A 23492-nucleotide genomic window follows, 5' to 3' on the forward strand; every position below is an offset into this window, starting at 1 on the left:
TGGGACAGAACAAGAACCCTGAAAGAGAACTGAAGGGAAAAAGACAGCAGATGTTGAGAGCATGAGCAAACACCCAGTCCTGATATAGGATTTCAACCAGAAACAACTGACAATTCCTTACAGAATCAGAATCAGGTTTATAATCACCAGCATGTGTCGTGAAATTTGTTAACTTATCAGCAGCAGTTCAATACAATACATTATTTAGAAGGAAAAAAACAAAATAAAATAATAATCATGGCTTGGCTTTGCGAACGGAGATTTAGGAAGAAGGCTGCCCACATCTGCTGCATGATTGTTTTTCGCACTTAAAAAAAAAATCTATTCAATATACGCATACTGGAATTTGGAATTTATTTATTTATTTATTCGTTCAATCATTTAAAACAACTAAATAAATAAATAAATAAATAGACAAATAAGTAAATAGATTCCAAATTCCAGTATACATATATTGAATAGATTAAAAATAGTGCAAAAAGCAGAAATAATATATATTTAAAAAGTGAGGTAGCGTCCAAGGGTTCATTGTCCATTTAGGAATCAGATGTCAGAGGGGAAGAAGCTATTCCTGAATCACTGAATGTGTGCCTTCAGGCTTCTGTACCTCCTACCTGATGGTAACAGTGAGAAAAGGGCATGCCCTGGGTGCTGGAGGTCCTTAATTATGAATGCTGCCTTTCTGAGACACCGCTCCCTAACGATGTCCTGGGTACTTTGTAGGCTAGCACAAAGATGGAGCTGACTAGATATACAACCCTCTGCAGCTTCTTTCAGTCCTATGCAGTAGCACGCCCCCCCCCCACCCACCATACCAGACAGTAATGCAGCCTGTCAGAATGCTCTCCATGGTACATCTATAGAAGTTTTTGAGTGTATTTGTTGACATACCAAATCTCTTCAGACTCCTAATGAAGTATAGTCACTGTCTTGCCTTCTTTATAACTGCATCAATATGTTGGGACCAGGTTAGATCCTCAGAGATCTTGACACCCAGGAACTTGAAGCTGCTCACTCTCTCCACTTCTGATCCCTCTATGAGGATTGGTATGTGTTCCTTCGTCTGACCCTTCCTGAAGTCCACTATCAGCTCTTTCATCTTACTGACGTTGAGTGCAAGATTGTTGCTGCAACACCACTCCACTAGTTGTTATTTCTCACTCCTGCACGCCCTCTCGTCATCATCTGAGATTCCACCAACAATGTATGTAACATCAGCAAATTTATAGATTGTAATTTTGAGCTATGCCGAGCCACACAGGCATGAGTATAGAAAGAGTAGAGCAGGGCTAAGCACACACCACTGAGGTGCACCAGTGTTAATCATCAGCAAAGAGGAGATATTATCACCAATTCACACAGATTGTGGTCTTCCAGTTAGGAAGTTGACGATCCAGTTGCAGAGAGAGGTACAGAAGCCGAGGATCTGCAACTTCTCAATCATGATTGTGGGAATGATGGTATTAAATGCTGAGCTGTGGTCGACGAACAAAATCCTGACATAGGTGTTTGTGTTGTCCAGGTGGTCTAAAGCTGTGTAGAGAGCCATGGAGATTGCGTCTGCCGTTGACCTATTGTGGCAGTAGGCAAATTGCAATGCGTCCAGGTCCTTGCTGAGGCAGGAGTTCAGTCTAGTCATGACCAACCTCTCAAAGCATTTCATCACTGTCGATGTGAGTGTTACTGGATGAAGTCACTAAGGCAGCCCACATTATTCTTCTTAGACACTGGTATAATTGTTGTCTTTTTGAAGCAAGTGGGGACTTCCACCCGCAGCAGTGAGAGGTTGAAAATTCGCTACAGATGCTGCTTGACCTGCTAAGTCCCTCCAGTAGATTGTTTGTTTCTCCAATAAGAAAGTTCATATTTGCCCCTGTTTCCCTAGCTGTGAGACCTTCATAACTTTCTTACATGAATTACCTGACTGCTGTTTGAAAACCTCAGCGCCACTCAATCTCGACAGGCATAAAATCTTTGTAGGTGCCCTTTTCCAGAAAACAGCAAGGCAGAAGGATCTCATAGATTCAGGAGAAGGCCAGAACTTAATCCTGTGCAGTAACTTACTCCTGCTCGCATTCAATTATATCAACACACAAAATGCTGGAGAAATCCAGCAGGTAAGGCAGCATCTAAGGAGAAAGCACAGTCAACGTTTCAGGACAAGGCCATTTATCAGGACTGGAAAGGAAAGGGGCAGAAGCCAGAAAACAGAGGGTAAGGGGAGGAGGAAGAGCAGGAGCTGGCAGGGGATCGATGAACCTGGTTGAGCAGGGCAAGGCAGCAGTTTGGGGGAGGAGGAGAAAAGGGAATGATGTGAGAAGTGGGTGGTAATAAATTAAGAAGGCAAAGGGATGAAGAATAAGGAATGTGTTTGGAGAGGACAGGAGACCATGGAATGAAGGGAAGAGAACCAGAGGGTGGAAAGTGATGTGCAGGTTGTGAGATGGGGGAGGGGAAAGAGGAGGAGTAATGGTACACAGGGATAAGGTAAAATAAAGGGTGGATGAAAAGAAGGGAGTGGTTTCCATCAGCCGCAGTCTCACTTGCTTTCCTGCTGACCTGTGTTTTCATATTCCTGTGTCTACATCAGGGTTTCCCAACCTGGGGTGTATGGACCTCTTGGTTAAAGGTGTTCAAGGCATAAAAAAGTTAAGGAATCCCTGGCTGATATCTTTTAAAAAACTTGACTGACCTCAGTGTGCATTTATTTCCCAAAATGATTCCATTAATCCCTTTTCCTATTTTTCTTTTCCTATTTTCTTAAAGTTAAGCATCAAAGGACTTTACAGTATATTAGTCATGAAGTTAGCTGCATAATTTGCCAAGCGTATGGAATATTTAGGAGATGAAGTGCTGTATATATTTATGGTGATGGGTTTGCAGAGGGTGGTTTGTGGTGGAGTGGTAGTGCTCCTCAAGGTTGTCATACCCAGGGAAGGTAATGGGGATAAGCTCCCACAACCTATTAATGTCATGGTCCGGATCGGGGTCCCTTTAAATTTAGCTTGTTTATGTTACCATCCGGACCGTTAATTCCCTGTTTTCCCGTGTCCCTCGGCTTTGGTGATTAGAGGCAATTAATGCTCTGCTGAACAGGTAGTTTATAGTCTCCAGCTTTCAGCCGTTCGGCGCAGGAGCGTCTGCAAAGTCATCAAAGTTATGGTGTGCCGATGTCACCTGGCCGGAGCAAGCCTAGTCTCTGCTGGTAATTCGCCCTTCCTCACCGGAGCAACCCTGTCCAGTTACCTCGCCAAAGCGAGCCTGCAAAGTTTCCTCATCAAGGTGGGTCCGTCAGTTAACCTGCTGGAGAGAATCAGGAGCCACTGGCTACTGTTCCTGGGCCGAGTCTAGAGCTCGCCACTACCCAAAGGTTCCAAGTACCACGTCCTGGCTCCGGCGGCATCCAAGTACCCAGTCGAGTCCTGGTCCTGGTGGCATCCGAGTACCAAGTCAAGTCCTGTCCCTGGCAGCATCCAAGTACCTAGTCAAGTCCTGGCCCTGGCGGTCTGTGATTCCTGTCCTACCCCCCAATCTGGATCCCTTCTCTACCCCTTTCACCTCTAGCCCTCTTCTGTAGCCCTCGCCTGCACCTCGGTCTAGTTCTATCACTGGAGCTAGATCAGAACTGTGTTGTTCTTTGGTGTTTGTCTTGTCTTGTCCTTGCCTCCATGGGGTAAGTCAGGCCGTCTTGCCGTTGCCCGCGGGGGGGGGGGGTGGTCATGAGTCCCAGCCCTATGTCCTGTTCCCAAGGAGGGGTCCCAGCTCTCTGTTCTGTGTGTGAGTCCCGGCCCTATGTCCTGTTTCCAAGGAGGGGTCCCAACTCTGTGTTCTGTGTATGTGTCCATGGTTCCATGTACCTGCTCTCCCGAGAGTGAGGCTCTGTTTTCCATGTTCCTCCTCTTCCTAGCCCATGTCATGTCCATGCCTGGTTCTGGGGACAGAGCCCAAGGCAAGACCCAGGTATTGGGTCCTTGCCCAGTCTCTGGCTTGGAGTCCATACCGTAACCTCAAAAGATGTGTCTTGCATTTGGGTCCACCCTTGCTCCCAATGCCCCCGCCATTGTGACAATTAAATGCTTCCAATGGCGGGTATCTCAAATAGCATCTGACAGCCTAGTCTGGCTTCTGGCCATCACATGTGGCTTAGCTACTAAGTCCAGCAGAACTGTTTCTACTGACAGGAGAAGGGGCAAAGGCATTTCACTGACATTTCAAGCCAGTCGCTTCGGCAGATGGGGTTTGTCAACTGTGGTTGGCAGCTCATCTAGGAGAAGGAAAACTCTGATCTCCAACCTCACCTGTCATTCGTGGGACTCATGGGGAAGGCTTCAGGAGTAAACCCTGAGGACAAACAGATCTATCTTTCCTAAGGCAATCCTTTGTTGGGTTCAATGCTGACTGGCAAGCCCTGCGATGCTGCTAGTGTCAGATTGTATCGGTTTTCACTGTTCCTTTGGATTCATCAGCTGTGGGTGAGGGAGAGCCTGTGTGGAGAGGGCCTCCAGGTTAGTTGGAAGAGACAAAGAGCAGAGAAACAGCATGCACTAACCTTGAATAGAGCAGACTTCCTGTCATGATGGTCGCAGTGCACTCTCCTATCTTTGCAGTTTCCTATCTCCTTATGAAACCCGAACCATGAGTTAAAGGCATTTGGAAGTTGAATTAAGACTTGTATATCTGCCAAGTGCAGATATGTGTGAATGTTGATTTGGGCTTACAATCTTGCTTAATTAACTGACAACACAAAAGCTGTTGTACAGGAAGTGGACACCAATCTCATGAGTTGCTTGGCTACTTTCTGTGAGTTCTTGCAGAAAGACTGGCAGTTAAAGCAATTTATCTCAGTAAACATCAAGTCTTTCCGTCACAGTGGTACTTGCATGTTTATTTCCTGAGTGCAATTCACCATTAACTAACAGGGATAGAAATTAGTTTACAAAGACAGAATCATTCAAGAAAATAGAAGCAGAGGCCAGTCAGTAGGACCCAATCTCTTTACCTGACATTCATCTCTTCTGTGCCAGATGTCCATGACACTCAGTTCCTCAATCTATTGAATATTTACTTGACTCCACCTTAAATGAGGCATAGGAGGAGAATTAGGTCATTTGACTTATCGGGTTTGCTCTGCCATTCAATCATGGCTGGTTTATTATCCCACTCGACCCCATTCTCCTGCCTTCTCCCTCTAACCTTTGGTGCCCTTACTAATCAAGAACCTATTAACTCTGCATTAAATATACTCAGTGTCTTGGCCTCCATTGTTGTCTGTAGCAATGAATTCCATAGATTCTCCTCCCTCTGACTAAAGAAATTCCTCCTCAACTCTTTTCTAAAGGGGTGTCTTTGTATTCTGACACTGTGCCTTCTGGTACTATACTCCATCACTACATGAATCATCTGTATAAATAGCTAAACATCTACAGTGCCTATAAAAAGTATTCACCCCGCCCTTGGAAATATTCATGTTTTTACAACATGGACTCACAGTGGATTTAATTTGGCTTTCTTTTTGATACCAAAAAGGCTCTTTCATGTCAAAGTGAATATGAATCCCTACAAAGTGATCCAAATTAATTAGAAATATAAAACACAGAATAATTGATTGCATAATTTTTCACCCCCTTCAAGTCAGTATTTATTAGATGCGCCTTTGGCAGTAATTACAGACTTGAGTCTGTGTGGATAGGTCTCTATCAGCTTTGCACATCTGGATACTGCAATTTTTCCCCATTCTCCTTTACAGAACAGTTCAAGCTCTGTCAGATTGCATGTGGATCATGAGTAAACAGCCCTTTTTAAGTCCAGCCACAAATTCTCAGTTGGACTTGGCCACTCCAGGACATTAACTTTGTTGTTTTTAAGCCATTCCTGTATAGCTTTGGCTTTACGCTTGGGGTCATTGTCCTTCTGGAAAACAAATCTTGTCCCAAGTTGCAGTTCTCTTGCAGAATGCATCAGGTTTCCCTCCAGGATTTCCCTGCATTAGCTGCATTGACTTTATCCTCTACCTTCACAAGCCTTGCAGCATGATGCAGCCACCACCATGCTTCATGGTCGGGATGGTGTGATTTTGATGATGTGCTGTGTTTGGTTTTGCCAAAAAAAAGCATGTAGTCTGATGGTCAAAAAGTTTAATTTTGGTTTTATCAGACCATAGAGCCTTCATCAAGCTGACTTCAGAGTCTCCCAAACACGAGGAATTCTGCAGATGCTGGAAATGCAAGCAACACATATCAAAGTTGCTGGTGAATGCATCAGGCCAGGCAGCATCTCTAGGAAGAGGTACTAGAGATGCTGCCTGGCCTGCTGCGTTCACCAGCAACTTTGATATGCGTTGCTTCAGTCTCCCACATGCTTTCTAGCTAACACTTCATGTCAGTTTTTTTCAACAGTGGCTTTCTCTTTGCTACTGTCCCATAAAGCTGGGATTGGTGGAGTACCTGGGCAACAGTTGTTGTATGCACAGTCTCTCCCATCTCAGCCACTGAAGCTTGTAACTCCTCCAGAGTGGTCATAGGTCTCTTGGTGGCCTCCTTCACTAGTCCCCTTCTTGCACGGTCACTCAGTTTTTGAGGACAGCCGATCTTGGCAAATTTACACCTGTGACATATTCTTTCCATGTCTTGATGAACAACTTAACTGTACTGCAAGGGATATTCAGTGACTTGGACATTTTCTTGTATCCATCTCCTAAATTGTGCTTTTCAATAACCTTTTTGCAGTTGCTTGGAGTGTTCTTTTGTCTTCATGGTGTAGTTTTTGCCAGGATACTAACTCACCAGCAGTTGGACCTTCCAGATACAGGTGTATTTTTACTACAATCAATTGAAATACCTTGACTTCACAAAGTGATCTCCATTTAACTAATTATGTGACTACTAAAACCAATGGGCTGCACCAGTTATGATTTGGCATGCCATATTAAAGGGGATGAATACTTATGCAATCAATTATCTTGTGTTTTATATTTGTAATTAATTTATCACTTTGTAGAGATCTGTTTTCACTTTGACACAACCCTCTTTTTTTGTTGATTATTGCCAAAAACAGCCAAATTAAATCCACTGTGATTCAATGCTGTAAAACAATAAAACCCAAGGTGCTTGAATACTTTTTATAAGTATATCTAATGATCTGGCACACTAATTATACCGAATGATCTGGCCTCCACCACTCTCAGAAAAAGTAATGGATGATTTATTTCAATCCCATTCTCTCACTTTCTCCCTCAAACTACAAATCAATTAGGATCCTATTAATCATTGCATTAAATGCACCCAATGGTTTGGCCTTCACAGCCCTCTGTCACAATGAATTCCCACAGATTCATTACTCTCTAGCTGAAGAAATTTATCCTCATCTCTGTTTCAAAAGGCATTCCAGAAACTCACCACTCTCTGTGTTAAAAACTCCCTCTGACATCTTCCCCATATTTTTCTCCACTCATTTTAAATACTTCTGGTATTAGTAATTGCCCCCTTGGTTAAAATTTGCTGGGTGTCCTTACTTCTTTGCTTCTTACAAATTATATACCTCTATCGAGTCGCTTGTCATCCTCCTTCACTCCGAAGAAAAAAAAGACATAGTTCATTTAGCTTTTTCTCCTAAGACATGTTCTGTAAACCAGGCAGCATCCTAGTAAATCCCCGCCCTCTTTAAAGCTTCCACATCCTTCCAATAATGAGGCAAACAGAATTGAACACAATGCTCCAAGCACGGTGTTACCAAGTTTTAAATAGTTTCAACATTACCTCAGGGCTCTTAAATTCTGTCCCTGACTAAGGAAGGTTAACACATCAGAACCCGTCTTAAGCACCCTATTAACTTGCAGGCAAATTTGAAAGATCAATGGACTTGGGCCCCACGGTCCCTCTGCTCCTCCACGCCGCTAAAAATCCTGCCATTAACTTTGTACACTGCTTTTAAGTTCATTCTTACAAAGTGTATCATTTCACGCTTTTCTGGATTGAACTCCATCTACCATTTCTCAGCTCAGCTCTGAATGTTATCAACATTGCGTTGTAGCCTCAGACAACCTTCTACACTATCGACAACGTAACCAGATTTTGTGTCATCTGCAGACTTACTAACCCACTTTTCCAATTCCCCGCCCAAATTATTTATGCAAATCGCAAAGAGCAGGGGTTCCAGAATAGATCCCTGCAGAGCATCACTGGTCACGGACCTAGAGGCAGAATACACTCCATCTGCCACCACCCTCTGCCTCTTGTGGACAAGACAATTCCCAATCAATGCGGACAAGGTTTCACAGATTCAATGCCTCATGAGTTTCCGGATGGACCTTCCAGAATGAACCTTGTCAAATGCCTTACTAAAATCCATATACACATCATCCACAAATCAATTTTCATCAGTTTGTTTATCCCTTCCTCAAAAATGTCATTGAGGCTCACGAAGCACGACTTGCTCATAAGGCTCATAAAGCCATTCGGACCATTGCGAATCGGACTATACTTCTCCGATTGCTCGTAAATCCTCTCCCTGAAGCAGTCTCTCATTTTGTTTACCCTTTGCTGACGTAAGACTCACTGGTCTACAACAAAATCGATCAACTAGCTATTTTCCAATAGCCCGCACTCGTCCCCACCCTACGAAGTGAACGCTTCCACTGAGCATGTGTCTCCAATTAGCGCGACGTCAGCATTGTCAGACAGGGATACTGTAACGAGAATTACAAGGCTACGGGGGGGGGGGCGGGAGGGGTGAGAAGGAGAAATTACTCGTGTCCGACCTGCTCTATCACACCCTTTTGATCAGTCCCACCCTCACTCTTATCATCCTCTTGTTCTTCACATATGTGTAGAGCACCTTGGTGTTTTCCTTAATCCGACTCAGGAAGCACTTCTCATGTCCCCTTCTAGCTTTCCCACACCCCTTATTAATATCCTTCCTGGCTACTTTATAATTCTCAAGAGCCCTGGCTGATCTTCGTTTCCTAGACCTTAAGTATGCTCTCCCCGATTACTTTGCAAACCGTCTGCTTCTGCTGTTGTCCATTCCTATGCTAAAGCTCTGGCAGCTGTGGTCTTTATCTACGAAATGCTCACCCACGGAGAAATCTGTAACCTGATGAAGTTCATTACCCAGTATTGGATCCAGTATGACCTGTCCTCTAATCGGCCTGTCCACGTATTGTATTAGGAATTCTCCCGAACACAGATAGAACTCTGAGTGATATTTGTGCTTCTAGATCAACCAGAACGGACTGTTCAATACAAAACGAAGGGCTTGCACAAAGTCGGCTGGATGGAAATGGAGAGGGGCGATATATCTCCGAAGACCCAGGCATGCACAGCAGAGGGGAGGATAAACTTCACGGGACGTGGATGGGAATTTGTATAATTTAAAGTATCTTCTAACATCTGGTTGAAAACACCAAACATTTTGTGAATTTCGACGAGCTGTACCACAGTGAAGGCGTGACATTTTAGTTCCACATTTACATCAGATCGTTGTAGATGAAAAGTCATCGATTTAGTTAACTATTCCTGTGCAATGTGAGTGTCGTTTGCGGCCAACAGCGTCAGAGCATGGTGAATAAACAGCAGAGCCCTCCCCGACATCATTAAAATAAGGAAGGGACTATTTAATGTAAGTGTTAAATTCAGTTATTAACCTTTTCAAGTATGTGCGACATGGTCGGCACAGTGTGATTGCCTGAAATTTTATGCAAGCCTTACCGATCACCACGCCATGCTAATTCCAGAGAACTAGTGAACACAGAACCACAAACATATAAAAAGTGAGCATTTTTATTTGCATTCGAAGACATTTTGCATTTTAAGGACATATTTACATTTTTGCCTGTATTCCATAATCTATTCTTAAATACATATGACGTATTATTTTAAATATTTGGGGCAAAAAAGTTTTGCAAATGCTTAGAAATGATGCCACAGAGGTTTCTTTCCAATATACATTACACAATGTACGTAAGATAATTGAAACATTCATTATCATGGTACCTCATTAAAATGGATATTTACCTCACATATAACGATAAATACAAATGTAGCACGTTTTTATACCGTACTACACATAGCTCACTTCAAAGGTATTGCGTTCGTTTTAACATGTGAAAAATAAATAACTGCGATATTTAACGTCAGAATATTCCGGCAGTCACCTCACTCAAGATTTTCTTTGACCATTGCACTGCCGATTTCTCTGTCGTCTCCAACCCGCTTCTCTTGGCACCTTGTATTACGCGGGAGAAATGCGGCTTTCATCAGATAGCGGGATGCTAGATATATTTCTTGCTTTTGCTGGCTTTGCGTCGCTTCTTTTCCATCTCCAAATAGGCGGGCGAGCGCTTGTATTCGCAGCAAGTGCCGCAAAGCCAGTCCCAGTGTGAGAAGTAAGGGGCAAAATAGTACTGTGGTTTCTGGTGGTGAGCATCGTGTTTCACAGAGCCGCCCCAGAGCCCGAAAGGGATAATATTGTGTAAAGACCAAGGAAAGTCATAGCCGCTGTGGTCATCCACTGACAGCCAGACGTTCAAGATCATGAAGGTGAACCCTGTCAGGCTGTGACACTGCAGGATAATCGGGTTTATGGTGGTCCAAAAGCCAAGGCTGATCAGTTCCCAGGCAGATAGATACTGCGTCGACCAGGAGAAGGGAGCGTAATATTCGTGATGGATGGCGTGGAAAGTCGTGTAGAGCCATCGAAACTTGTGGTGCATAAGGTGCCAGAAGTAATACTGGAAGTCGAAGAGAATTGTGCAGCTGAGGATTCCTATAAGGAACTCGGAGAGCTGTGGTGCGTCTTCCAGGAGGGGGATCGGAGGTCGCCAGTACCACTGGAAGGCGGCTGCTGGGAAAATAAAGATAACGTGGTTGTAGCCGGTAAGCCACAGAGTCTTGAGAATGTTTGCCCACGTTACATGCTGCTCCGGGTGGATCTTGTACTTGTTAATGGCCGGGCATCTGTGAGCCAAGATGTCGAGCGTCATGTAGAAGGTGCAGGTGATGAAGTAGGTGGAGACTGAGATGATGACTGGAAAGAGAGGCGAGCGGAGGGTATCCTGGTGGTTGACTCGCAGGTAGTCCCACAGGGGCTGCAGCAAGGACCTGTTCGAGGCGTAATGAGAAATATTGGCATTCTGTATTACCCGGACGTATGGGTCGAAGACTTGGGTCGCTTCTACAGAATACATCAGGGTAGGCTGCCACAGAACTACTGCACACACTTGCTGCTCTTAATTTCCCGCTCTATACTTGCAAGATTCTGAAATGGACGGGAAGGAATTCAGATAGATAATTTACACAAATAGTGCCCAGTTTAGTCGAAGTCTCGTTTTTATTCTTCCCGTCTTCCTGACGGTTGATCGGAGGTTCAGTGTAGCAGTGCAAGCTGGCTGGAGTGGCTCCGGTATTTATAGGCATGCGAGCTCTGAGCCCAAGGCTATGTGCTCCAAGTGCGGCCCCCTCTTGAAGACGCCCCACGGCTCCGATTGGCCCTGGACAGAGTCGAAGCTCCAAAGGTTACATGGTGTTGGTAAAACACTACATTAGCTATAAAATCGTTAGCATACAAGTGCAACTCGAGCGCATGGCCCCAAAGTTCAATCCAGTTTTGCCAGTACAGTACCATGGTAAGAGCATTTGTGCTGAGCGCAGTGTAGGTCGGACTCAGCCCCGCACAGATTCGGCAGGATTCCGCCAGTGTTCGTCCAGTGATTAATATATCACGAGTGCCACTCCTTGCTCTTACAGGAGCAGTTAGATTCTCACTCCATCCTTTCTGCTTCCGTACAACAGACCATGCACATGCAACGGCTCCCAATATTACCGGAACTAAATCAAGACTGCCCAGATTAGAGCTGAGTTGGAGACAAGCACTATACAGTACATGAAACCGGCTTTAGAATGAAAGGTTTTTCACCTTCCAAACTGTCGATTGTAGTTTAGCCCTGTTCGTTCCTTAGTCAGTGACACATCCATAACGGTGACCGATAAAATCTTCAGTAACCCTGGACATAGAGCTAATAAGCTGCGGCAGGCAAAGTTGACGGCAATTAATTTCTTTTAACTTTTCGCTGAAAATCCCGTGTGTGCAAAGACGGGAAAAAAATGTTTCCTCGGCAGCAAGATCTGCCATCTCGTGGTGAGCCGTGTTTCTACATCTGTGTGAGGATGATGAGCACAAGTCTCCCAAACTTGGAAAAACAAAGAATGTTGATTCAAAAAAAAGAAAAGAGAGTTAAACTTTATAAATAGATTCAAGCCATCTTATAATAAAAGCCATGAGTTTTCAATTGTTCTTCATTTACGTACCAAATTCCTTTACGAAGTTATTAGCAATCAACACCGCATCCCTACAAACAACGACGACAGCATTACCAATATTCCACTAGCAGGAGTTCCCAATATTTTTTATGCCATGCACCAATACCATTAAGCAAGCGGTCCGTGGATCCCAAATTGAAACCCCCTGCGACTAGAGCCATGCAAATTGTACACTTTCCCACAATGTTCTCTAATAGTTCGAGCATTGAGGTTAAGTATAAAGCATGTGTACCATGCTCCTCGCACTGTTATCAAATTAAATCCGCGCGCAGTTGCTTGATATATTCAGACTGTATGGAATTTAATTTCACCTTTTCACTCCTGTTTATAGATTTCATAATCTGCACAGATTTCTTTCCTTACCCATTAATTGAAGTTATATTGTAAACTCTACTTTTTTTCTGCACTGAAGCTTCCACATTTCAGCCCCCTCCTGGCTGTTTCGGATACGTCTTTCTGGAATTGTAAATGCTAATGTCCGAAATACTCAGACGATAGGTGAAAAGAGACAAGATTTCAGATCATTGACCCTTCATCAGACCCAGAATAGCCAGAGGAGTAATTTTTAAATTGATGAGAAGTGAATGTCTGTCATAGGGCCAACTGCAGGACTGTCCGGACTTGCATTATTTTTGGTGCCCCATTTAGGAGGGGACAAACAGAGCCACAAGCCGAAGCGCGCGTCAGCGGCAGGAAGATGTTCCGGAGGTCAGGATGGAAACTGGGTCATCGCAGCTGTGAGCCAGTAGCACCACCTACTGCAGCATTGCCTCACTCACATGTCCATGGTGAGACTATTTCAGTTGTTCCCACATTACAGCTCTCAATCCTTACTCTTGTTACGAATTTCTGCTTTTATCTCCCATTCTGCTGGTGGGTTCCGTATTACTCACTTACTAATGAATGATATTCTCCTCAACTTCCCAATAATCATTTTACCCATTACCTTAAAATTCACCCCCACCCATCCCGTTTCTGATCTCTCTCTCTCTCTCTGTCAACAGCAATCAACCTTTCAGGTGCAGGGGTTCAAGCTGAGATATCAATAATTCCTTTCCTCCCACAGATGCTGCTCGACCTGATGAGTTCTAGCAGTAGATTGTTGATCCTTTCTTGTATGTGGTAACTTCTACTTTGAAAAGGCACACTCGACAACTTCGTGCCAAAGAAACAACTTTATCTCGAACTTCAAAACGTTACGTATATACAGAGGGTTTCACAACCCGTACGGCATGGCGGGAACACTATGTACACGAGGGCCACCGGAAGAACCACAAACGGAAGTAGACCCCCCATGATATCCTAATTAATATTAACTTACTTTTAATTACGCTCATATTACAACACCTTGTGTAAACTTCTCATAATTTTATTGACCTCAGTTAAATCTCCCCCATCTACCCATTGATTCTAAAGAGAACAACCCCAACAATTCTCTCCTGATGTAACTCTATAGATCTCCTCTGTGTCCTTTCTAAAATGTAATGAAACACGCCTGGATGCAGGAGAATGAGAGGAGATTGGGTAGAGGTATACGAAATTATCAGAGATGTAGATAGGGTTAGTGCAAGCAGGCTTTCTTTCCACTGAAATGAGCAAACCTAGAACTAGAGGTCTTAGGTTTAGGGTAAAAGGTGAAACCTTTCATTTAAGGGGAAGTGAGGGGGAATGTCTTCACTCACAGGGTGGTGTGAGAGTGAAATGAGCTGCTAGTGGAAGTGGTGAACGCAAGTTCGATTACAACATTTAAGAGAAGTTTGGATATGGACATGGATGGGAGGTATATGGAAGGCTATGGTGCAGGTGTGGATCAATGTCACTCTGGCAGAACAACAGTTTAGCACAGACTAGATGGTTTGAAGAGTCTGTTTCTGTGCTGTATTGTTCTATTAACCTCTGAATCTAAGTTTTCAACTGTGACTTATCTAGGGCTTTGAGAAATTCCAAGATGACTTCCACATGATTACATTCCATGATGTGCACACTATGTCATATAGCTTATCTACTGTACTGTTGTATCTGCCGTCAGGGATCCAAGGACAGGGATTGCCTCTGTTCCTCAGTGTTAATCATCATCTTTCCTTCATTGTCTTTCTCGATGCCTTGTTTGTCCTTCCTGCAGATATTATCTCACAATTTTTCAGAACAAATTCCTTTTATGACCATCTGGCAAATGTATTTGTATTTTCTTACGTTCTTCTTCCTAATTGTTTGCCTAACATCATGCAGCCAACTTTGACAATCAACTGAAACCATCCTAATCAAAGCTCTTACATTTCTACCTAAGTTATTTATCTTGTGTACACTTCTTCAGCTTTCCGCTAAAGTCAATGACTCAATTCTCATTTTGAAGGAGATTAATTTAACCAGAAGGAAGTTCTGCATAACAAAGTTGCTCTAAAATCTTGCAACAAATCGGTGGTGCAGTGGAGTTGCTCACAAAATAATGCTGGAGGAACTCAGCAAGCCAAGGCGTCTGTGGGGGGAATAAACAGTCAAAAGAACTGACAAAAGGAACTGGAGAGATACTTTCGACACAAAATCTCACAACACCTTTGGAAGGATTAACAAACCAATGTCAGCATCATCGCCTGGTCAAGCACCATCAGTGCTGAGACCCAAACATCAGTCAGCCATGCCAGGCAGACCATATCATTCTGGTGCCTGGTATCAGTGTCCAAAAGCAGACACACTCTTCTATGGGAAGTGATCACCAGGAGGAGAGGGGAAAAAAAGATTCAAAGATGATTTCAGGAAATACAACATGCTCCTGGGAATCCCTGACATATGATCCCTGCTGAAAAGTAGAACCTCCAAAGTAGCAGTTTCTGGATTGCTGCCTGTGCATGCGTCAGTGACAGTAAGAATAGGATGATTTAGTGTGGCTGAAAAACTGTTGCGGGGGCCAGCTTTCAGATTTCTGGATCATTGGTGTCATGCTGTGCACTGGCAATGTCGGAACTCTCATGTGGATGAAAGACAGACTGCAATGTAGAGACCGTGACCAGAGTTTATTCATTATAATTCCAAAAGAACATCGGTGGCTTGGACGAGCAACACCGTGAGATGTAACATTCTCAAAACTAGGACCCTGGGACTAGTGCTAATTGGGCGTCCATTTAAATAGTACAAGTAACACGGAACCCCCGAGCCTATCAAAATAAACTTAACAATTAACCAATTCAGGTGCTCTAAAAACCTCAGAGCCCTACACACTCCAGCTCCCCGGAGAGGCTCAAAGAGCTCGCTACCATACCCGCCCTCCCTATGGCTGGTGCCCGATGGCTAGAGAGTCCTGAAAACTTGAGAGAAGCCTGGGAAACTTGAGAGAGACCTGCAGATCCTGAGAGATACTTATAAACCTCAAGACAGAGAAAACATTGAATGAACCTCGGAAACATTGTATAAGTTTTGGAAACCTAGCGGGCCATGGGAATCCTGGAGTGCCTTGAGAACCTTACTGAGCTGGAGACCCTGGATGACATGGAGAACCTTGAGAAGTTTGCCGAACTTGAGACCCAGAAAAAGACAGTGTAGACTAAAGAAGCTCAGACCACGGACTCGAGAAATTCAGAATGTAGGCTAGAGACACTTGGAATGTAGACTCCAGACGTGGACTTGAGAGTAGGTGACATTCTCACCTTAAGTCTACCGATGTCAAAATGCTGCTGTTTAACCTCCACTGAGTCCACTACTGGCAGGGTCCTTCTGTCACGAGGTGTGCTAGCAATATTGGAACCCAGGTGCAGTGGAAAGTCAGGCCTTATTACAAAAGCGAGTTGCTTGAAAAAAAAACACAAGGAACTTTAAACGATTAATGAAGCTCATTAAACAACAATTAACCAATTCAGGTGCGCTACAAACTTTGGAGCCCAACACTCTCCAGCTCCCTGCACAGGCCCGAAGAGCTTATTACAAATTGGGATCACCTCTGGGGAAGGTACCCCCTGTACAAAAGGGACAGATTACACCTGAACCTGTGGGGGAAAAATATCCTTGCAGGCAGGTTTGCTAGAGCTGTTGGGGAGGGTTTAAACTAATTTGGCAGGGGAGTGGGAACTGGAGTGATAGGACTGAGGATATGGCGGTTGGTTTACAGGCAGAAGCAGTGTGTAGGGAGACGGTGAGGAAGGACAAGCAGATGATAGGGCAAAGTTGCAGTCAGTGGGGTGAGATGCAGTGAAAAAGGGGAACAAAATCAAAAATCATGACAACTACAGAAAAAAAGACATTATATTTGAATGCACATAACATGCAGAATAAGATAGATGATCTTGTAGCACTGTTAGAGATTGTTAGTTATGATGTGGGCATCACTAAGTTGTGGCTGAAAGAAGATTTTAGTGGGAGTGTTACATCCAAGGATACACATTGTATCGGAGGGACAGGCAGGTAGGTAGATGGGATAAGGTGGCTCTGTTGATAAAAAATGAAATCAAATCCTTAGAAGAGATGACAGAGGATTAGAAGATGTAGAATCCTAGTGGGTAGAGTTAAAAAACTGCAAGGGTGAAAAAAACCCTAATGGGAGCTATATGCAGGTCTTTGAACAGTAGCCAGAATGTGGGCTACAAATTACAAAGGGAGATAGAAAATATATGTCAAAAGGGCAATGGTATGATAGTCATGGCAGTTTTCAATATGCAGGTAGATTGGGAAGATCAGGTTGGTGCTGGATCTCAAAACAGAGAAGTTGTAGAATGACTACAAGATGGTTTTTAGAAGAATTGTGGTGGAGCCCACTAGGGGGTCAGCTCTTCAGGATTGGATGTCGTGCAATGAACTGAATTTGATTAGAGAGCTTAAGGTAAAGGAACCTTCAGGAGACAGAGATCATAATATGATATAATTCACATTGCAATTTGAGAAGGAGAAGCTAAAGTCAGATGTATCACTATCACAGTAGAGTAAAAGAAGTTACAGAGGCATGAGAGAGGAGTTGGCTAATGTTGATTGTAAGGGGATGCTAGCAGGAATGATGGCAGAGCGGCAGTGGCTAGAGTTTCAAGGAACAATTTGGAAGGCACAGGATAGATACATCCCAAAGAACAAGCATTCTAAAAGCAGGATGACACAACTGTAGCTGACTAGGGAATCAAAGCCAAAATAAAATAAAACAGAGGGGAGATGATAAAGCAAAAATTAATGGGAAGATAGAGGATTAGGAAACTTAAAAAAAAAACATCAGGAAGTAACTAAAAAGATATAAGTGGAAAAAATCAAATATAAAGGTAAAATAGTCAACAATATCAAAGAGGGTACCACAAGTTTTTCTCAGACATATAAAGAGTAAAAGAGAGATGAGAGTAGACGCCGGACCGCTGGAAAATGATGCTGGTAATGGAGGCAAGAAAGTAGCGGACAGACTGAATAAGTATGTTGCATCAGTCTTCACTGTGGAAGAGACTAGCAGTATGCCCGAAGTTCAAGACAGTAAGGGGCAGAAGTGAGTGCAGTTGAGATTACTAGGGAGGAGTTACTTTGGAAAATGAAATGTCTGAAGTAAGTCACCTGGACCAGATGGACTACACCCCAGGGGTTTGAAAGAGATAGCTGAAGAGATTGTGGAGGCATTAATAATGATGTTTCAAGAATCAATAGATTCTGGTATGGGTCAGGAAGACTGGAAAACTGCAAGTATGACTCCACACTTCAAGAAGGAAGGAAGGGAAAGCAAATTATAGGCCAGTTCGCCTGACTTCAGTGGTAGGGAAGATGTTGGAGCTGATCATTGAGGATGTGGTTTCAGTGTACTTAAGGGCACACGATATAGCAGGTCAAAGTCAGCATGGTTTCTTTGAGGGATAATCTTACCTGACAAATTTGTTGGAATTCTTTGAGGAAATAACAAACAGGATAGACAAAGGAGAATCGGTGGATGTTGTGTATTTAGATTTTCAGAAGGACTTTGACAAGGTGCCACATGAGACTGTTTAACAGAATAAGAGTCCATTGTACTACAGTAAAGAAGGCAGCACTGGCTGTTTGGCAAGAGGCAGGCTGTGGGAATAAAGGAAGCCTTTCTGACTGCCTGCCAGTGACTCGTGGTGTTCTGTAAGAATTGGTGTTGGGACTGCTACTTTTTACACTGTTTGCCAATGATGTGCATGACAGAATTGATGGCTTTGTGTGCAAGTCTGCAGATGACATAAATGTAGATGGAGGGGCAGGTAGTGTTGAGGAAACAGTGAGGCAGCAGAATGACTTGGATAGATTAGGAGAATGGATAAAGAAATGGCAAATGGAATACTGTGTTGGGAAGTGTATAGTCATACACTTTGATAGAAGGAATAAAAGCATAGATTATTTTCTAAACAGGGAGAAAATTCCAAAATCTGAGGTGGAAGGAGACTTGGGAGTCCTGGTGCAGAATTCCCTAAAGGTTAATTTGCAGGTTGAGTCCATGGTGAGGAATGCAAATACAATGTGAGCCTTCATTTTAAGAGAACTGGATTATAAAAACAAGGATGTAATGATGAGGCTTTATAAGGCACTGGTGAGGCCTCACTTGGAGTATTGTGAGCAGTTTTAGGCCCCTTATTTAAGAAAGACTGTGCAGATTTTGGAGAGGGTTCAGTGGAAGTTCAGAAGAATTATTCCCGGAATTAAAGGCTTATCATGTGAGGAGTGATTGACGTCTCTGGGCTTTTACTTGCTAGAACTTAGAATTGGTGGGGGGGGGGCGGTGGAATCGCATTGAAACCTATGGAATGTTGAAAGGTCTAGATAGAGTGGAGGTGGAGAGGAGGTTTACTATGCTGGGGAAGGCTAGGACCAGAGGACACTACCTCAGAATAGAATGTCCATTTAGAAAGGAGATGAAGAGAAATTGCTTGAGCCAGAGATGGTGAATCTGTGGAATTCACTGCCATAGGCAGCTGTGGAGGCCAGGTCATTGCATGTGGAGGTTGATAGGTTCTTGATTAGTCTGGACTTGAAAGGTTATGGGGAGAAGGCATGAGAATGGAGTTGAGAGGGTAATGGATCAGCCATGATGAAATGACAGAGCAGACTCAAAGGGCTGAATGCCTAATTCTGTTCCTGTGTCTTGCATTCTCATGGTCTTATGGTGGCTCAAGTGGAGAAGGAACTTTTTGTGAAGGCACAATGAATTTGAAATTTTTAAATATTTTCTTATAGTTTTGGAGGCTGTTCAGCTCATTAAATCCGTTGTGATTCTCAGACTATTCTCATCAGTCCAGTTTCCATTGTTTCTCTGTAAAATATTCTCTCTCACAAGCCCAATTCTCCAGCCAGCCACCTGCAACACAGATAGTTACATCTTCAACATCTCCCTGAGCAGCGCCATCATTCCTACGTGCTTCAAGGCCGCCACCATCGTTCCTGTGCCGAAGAAGTCTTCAATGTCCTGCCTCAATGATTACAGTCCTGTTGCACTCACATCCATCATCATGAAATGTTTCGAGAGGCTCATCATGAGGCACATCAAGACCCTGCTGCCCCCCTCACTGGACCCCCTGCAGTTCGCATACCATCCCAACCATTCAACAGACGACGCCATTGCCATCACCCTCCACCTGGCCCTAACCCACCTGGACAAAAAAGACACATACGTTCGAATGCTGTTCATAGACTTCACTTCTGCATTCGACACAATCATTCCTCAGAAACTTATTGGAAAGCTGAGCCTACTGGGCCCGAACACCACCCTCTGCAACTGGATCCTAGACTTCCTGACTGGGAGACCCCTGTCAGTCCGGATTGGAAGCAGCATCTCCAACACCATCACACTGAGCACGGGGGCCCCCCAGGGCTGTGTGCTCAGTCCACTGCTGTTCACTCTGCTGACCCACAACTGTGCTACAACACACAGCTCGAACCACATCATCAAGTTCGCCGATGACACAACCGTGGTGGGTCTCATCAGCAAGAACGATGAGTCCGCATACAGAGAGGAGGTACAGCGGCTAATGGACTGGTGCAGAGCCAACAACCTGTCTCTGAATGTGAACAAAAGAGATGGTTGTTGACTTCAGGAGGACATGGAGTGACCACTCTCCGCTGAACATCGATGACTCCTCTGTAGAGATCATTAAGAGCACCAAAATTCTTGGTTTTCACCTGGCGGAGAATCTCACCTGGTCCCTCAACACCAGATCCATAGCAAAGAAAGCCCAGCAGAATCTCTACTGTCTGCGAAGGCTGAGAAAAGTCCATCTCCCACCCCCCATCCTCACCACATTCTACAGAGGTTGTATTGAGAGCATCCTGAGCAGCTGCATCACTGCCTGGTTCGGGAATTGCACCATCTCGGATCGCAAGACCCTGCAGCGGATAGTGAGGTCAGCTGAGAAGATCATCGGGGTCTCTCTTCCCTCCATCACAGACATTTACACCGCAATGTTTCTGCAAAGCAAACAGCATTATGAAGGACCCCACGCACCCCTCATACAAACTCTTCTCCCTCCTGCCATCTGGCAAAAGGCACCGAAGCATTTGGGCTCTCACGACTAGACTATGTAACAGTTTCTTCCCCCAAGCCATCAGACTCCTCAATACCCAGCGCCTGGACTGACACCAACCTACTTCCCTCTACTGTGCATATTGTCTTGTTTATCTATATACTACTAAAACTCTCATGCTCTGTCTGTCTGTTTGTCTGTTTGTGACCTCCAATTAGCGCAAACGGTGCATTACAGCGGCACTTTTTTTGGCTAAATCGAATTAAAATGCGCTAACTTACAGAATGCAGGCAAAGTTCAGGGTTATATATTCATATAAAGTTGCTCATTCACCAAAATAAACAGGCTCCCTTTTAACCCGAGACCCGATTGGCTATCATGGAAATCGGGACGCGACAGCCCGACGCATGCGCATGGCCAGCCTCAGCAGCGACACCTACCGGAGCAAAAGGGCAGGGCAGCTCTATTTCGCAGGGTCACATTCTGCTAATCACCATCTGAAGCATGTGCAGGATTGGGACAGATCTAACTGCCACCCATCAATAAGAGATAATTAAACCTTATTGTAATGATGTATTTCGAGACACCCATAAAACCCTTTGCTGCAGTCAAAAGACAGCGGTGACTATATCACGTCCATTTAGGAGAGCGCCAACCACATCATGACGAATAATCAGCATCCTTTGGTGTTATTGCTTCGTATCTTCTATCCAGCATTAGGGTAAAAAAATGGTCAGCCTAATTATGTCGCATAGAAAGGGAAGGGGGACATTACGGTCAACAGATGACGCCAAACGTCGTCGCGAAGCGGCAAGGAGAGGGAGAGAACAAGAATTGGATGAGGCCAGGGCGGAACGACTCCAGGATCAAAGAGTCAGGACAAAAAAAGATGAGAGAAGAAGAGACAGTGGAGGAGAGGCATGCACTCCTCCAGGATCAGAGACAAACAACAAACAGCAGAAGAGATGAAGAAACCGGGGATGAAAGGACTGCATGTCTCCAGAATGACAACGAGAGGCACAAGGGTGGCAGATAAACCAGAAATAATGCCATCAGAAGTGTCCTTCGTTAAATGAAGAGCAGCTATATTTGCTTTGCTACGTGTCGTTCTTCTTTAATAAACTGAGGTTTTCTACTTCAGTTTCCAAAGCAAAGCAATACCAATAGCATTCAGGAAAATTTAATGTTCATTCTGGTCACATCAGACTGCACTACCCTTCTCTCAAAGGATGCCCCAGCAGGTCACCCCGTTGTCTAGTTACTTATTATTATTTATTGTAGTGCCTGCACGGATTTGTGCACTTTATGCAGTGCCGGATAGGTCTGTAGTCTAGTGTAGTTTTTGTGTTTTTTCTTACGTAGTTCAGTGTAGTTTTTGTATTGTTTCATGTAGCACATGGTCCTGGAAAATGTTGTCCCATTTTTACTATGTTCTGTACCAGCAATTATGGTTGAAATGACAATAAAAAGTGACTTGACTTGACAATTAATCTTCAAACTGGCACAATTTCAGATTCTGGGAAGGGACTGAAGCACCTGGAGGGAACCCAGAGGATCATGTACAAACCTGGAGCCCAGAGTGCAAATTCTATTTCAACAAACTGGGAGCAACCCAAATTGCTGGAACTTCCTGGCAGCAGTGCCTCCTACTGCACCACAATGTGTCATGGGGAGCACACAGCAACCTGGTCTAAAGAGACTCCAAAACCATGTCTCTTGTTCCATTTGCAACCTCATAAGTCACCTCATAACCCTCTGTACTGGAGTCATATTTGACCAACAGACAACCTATCAAGAAAAGCAATCTTTTTAAGTATTTTTGAAACTATTTCTATCACTGCTAAAATTCAGTTCTGCTCAAAGTATTTTTCCCACACAAAGCATGGATTTCTTAGCAGGAAGAATTTAATATTTCTTTTATTCTTTTGTGGATGTGGGCAGGATAAGCACAGTCAGTAATTATCGCCCCTGAAGTGAGTGGCTTGCTAGGGCACTGAATGATGACGCAGTCACATTGCAATATGTGACAGCAAGATCGGGTACAGCAAACAACATTCCTTCACTAGAGATCGTGATTGGTTCTGATCCATCGTAACCAGGATCTGGTGATACCTTGTGGTCACTAGTACTGACTGCCTTCTTATCCCAGGTACATTACTTGGACTTGCCAACTCTTATGGACTATAGATCTAGAAAACTATCCCAGAGGCAGCAACTCAATGCAGAAAAGCATGCAGACATGGTCAAAAGATTCAGTTGTTCAGACCAAACATCAGAATGGGGAGGAAATTTGATCTAAGTTACTTTGACCGTGGAATGATTGTTGATGCCAGACATAGTGGTTTGATATCTCAGAAACGGCTGATCTCCTGGGATTTTCACATACTGAGTTTACAGAAAACTGTTAAAAAGAAAACATCCAGTGAGCAGCAGATCTGAGAGAAAAAATGCCATGCAAATGTGAGAGGTCAGAGGAGAATGGTCAGATTAGTTCAAGCTGACAGGAAAGTGACAGTCACTCAAATAACCAGAAGTTACAACAGTGGTGTGCAGAAGAGCATCTCTGAATGCACAACACATACAGGAGGTACCTAATAATGTGGCAACTGAGTGTATGTCAGTGATAGTAAACCTGATTTAATTATTCCACCATGTACCATTGCTCTAAGAGGACCAAGTGAGAAAAACATACAGATGAGGTAAGATTAAATGCCTTCACATCAGGTACTACCAAAGAATTGACATAGATGGTTAT

At 43.9% G+C, this 23492-nt stretch overlaps 1 protein-coding gene across 1 annotated transcript; it reads right to left on the minus strand.

The window, feature by feature from the left end:
* Positions 1 to 9767: 9767 nt before the first annotated feature.
* On the minus strand, positions 9768 to 11631 carry ch25hl2 (cholesterol 25-hydroxylase like 2). The gene has a single exon (XM_063047681.1). It carries the CDS (start codon positions 11180 to 11182, stop codon positions 10268 to 10270), a length of 915 nt encoding a protein of 304 aa, XP_062903751.1. The 5' UTR covers positions 11183 to 11631; the 3' UTR covers positions 9768 to 10267.
* Positions 11632 to 23492: the final 11861 nt, after the last annotated feature.

This window comes from Mobula hypostoma, chromosome 5 (genome assembly GCF_963921235.1).
Source record: "Mobula hypostoma chromosome 5, sMobHyp1.1, whole genome shotgun sequence".
In the NCBI taxonomy this organism is placed as follows: domain Eukaryota; kingdom Metazoa; phylum Chordata; class Chondrichthyes; order Myliobatiformes; family Myliobatidae; genus Mobula; species Mobula hypostoma.

Excerpts from the sequence above, each read along its gene's own strand:
- ch25hl2 (XM_063047681.1), bottom strand. The coding sequence starts at position 11,182 with ATGTATTCTGTAGAAGCGACCCAAGTCTTCGACCCATACGTCCGGGTA.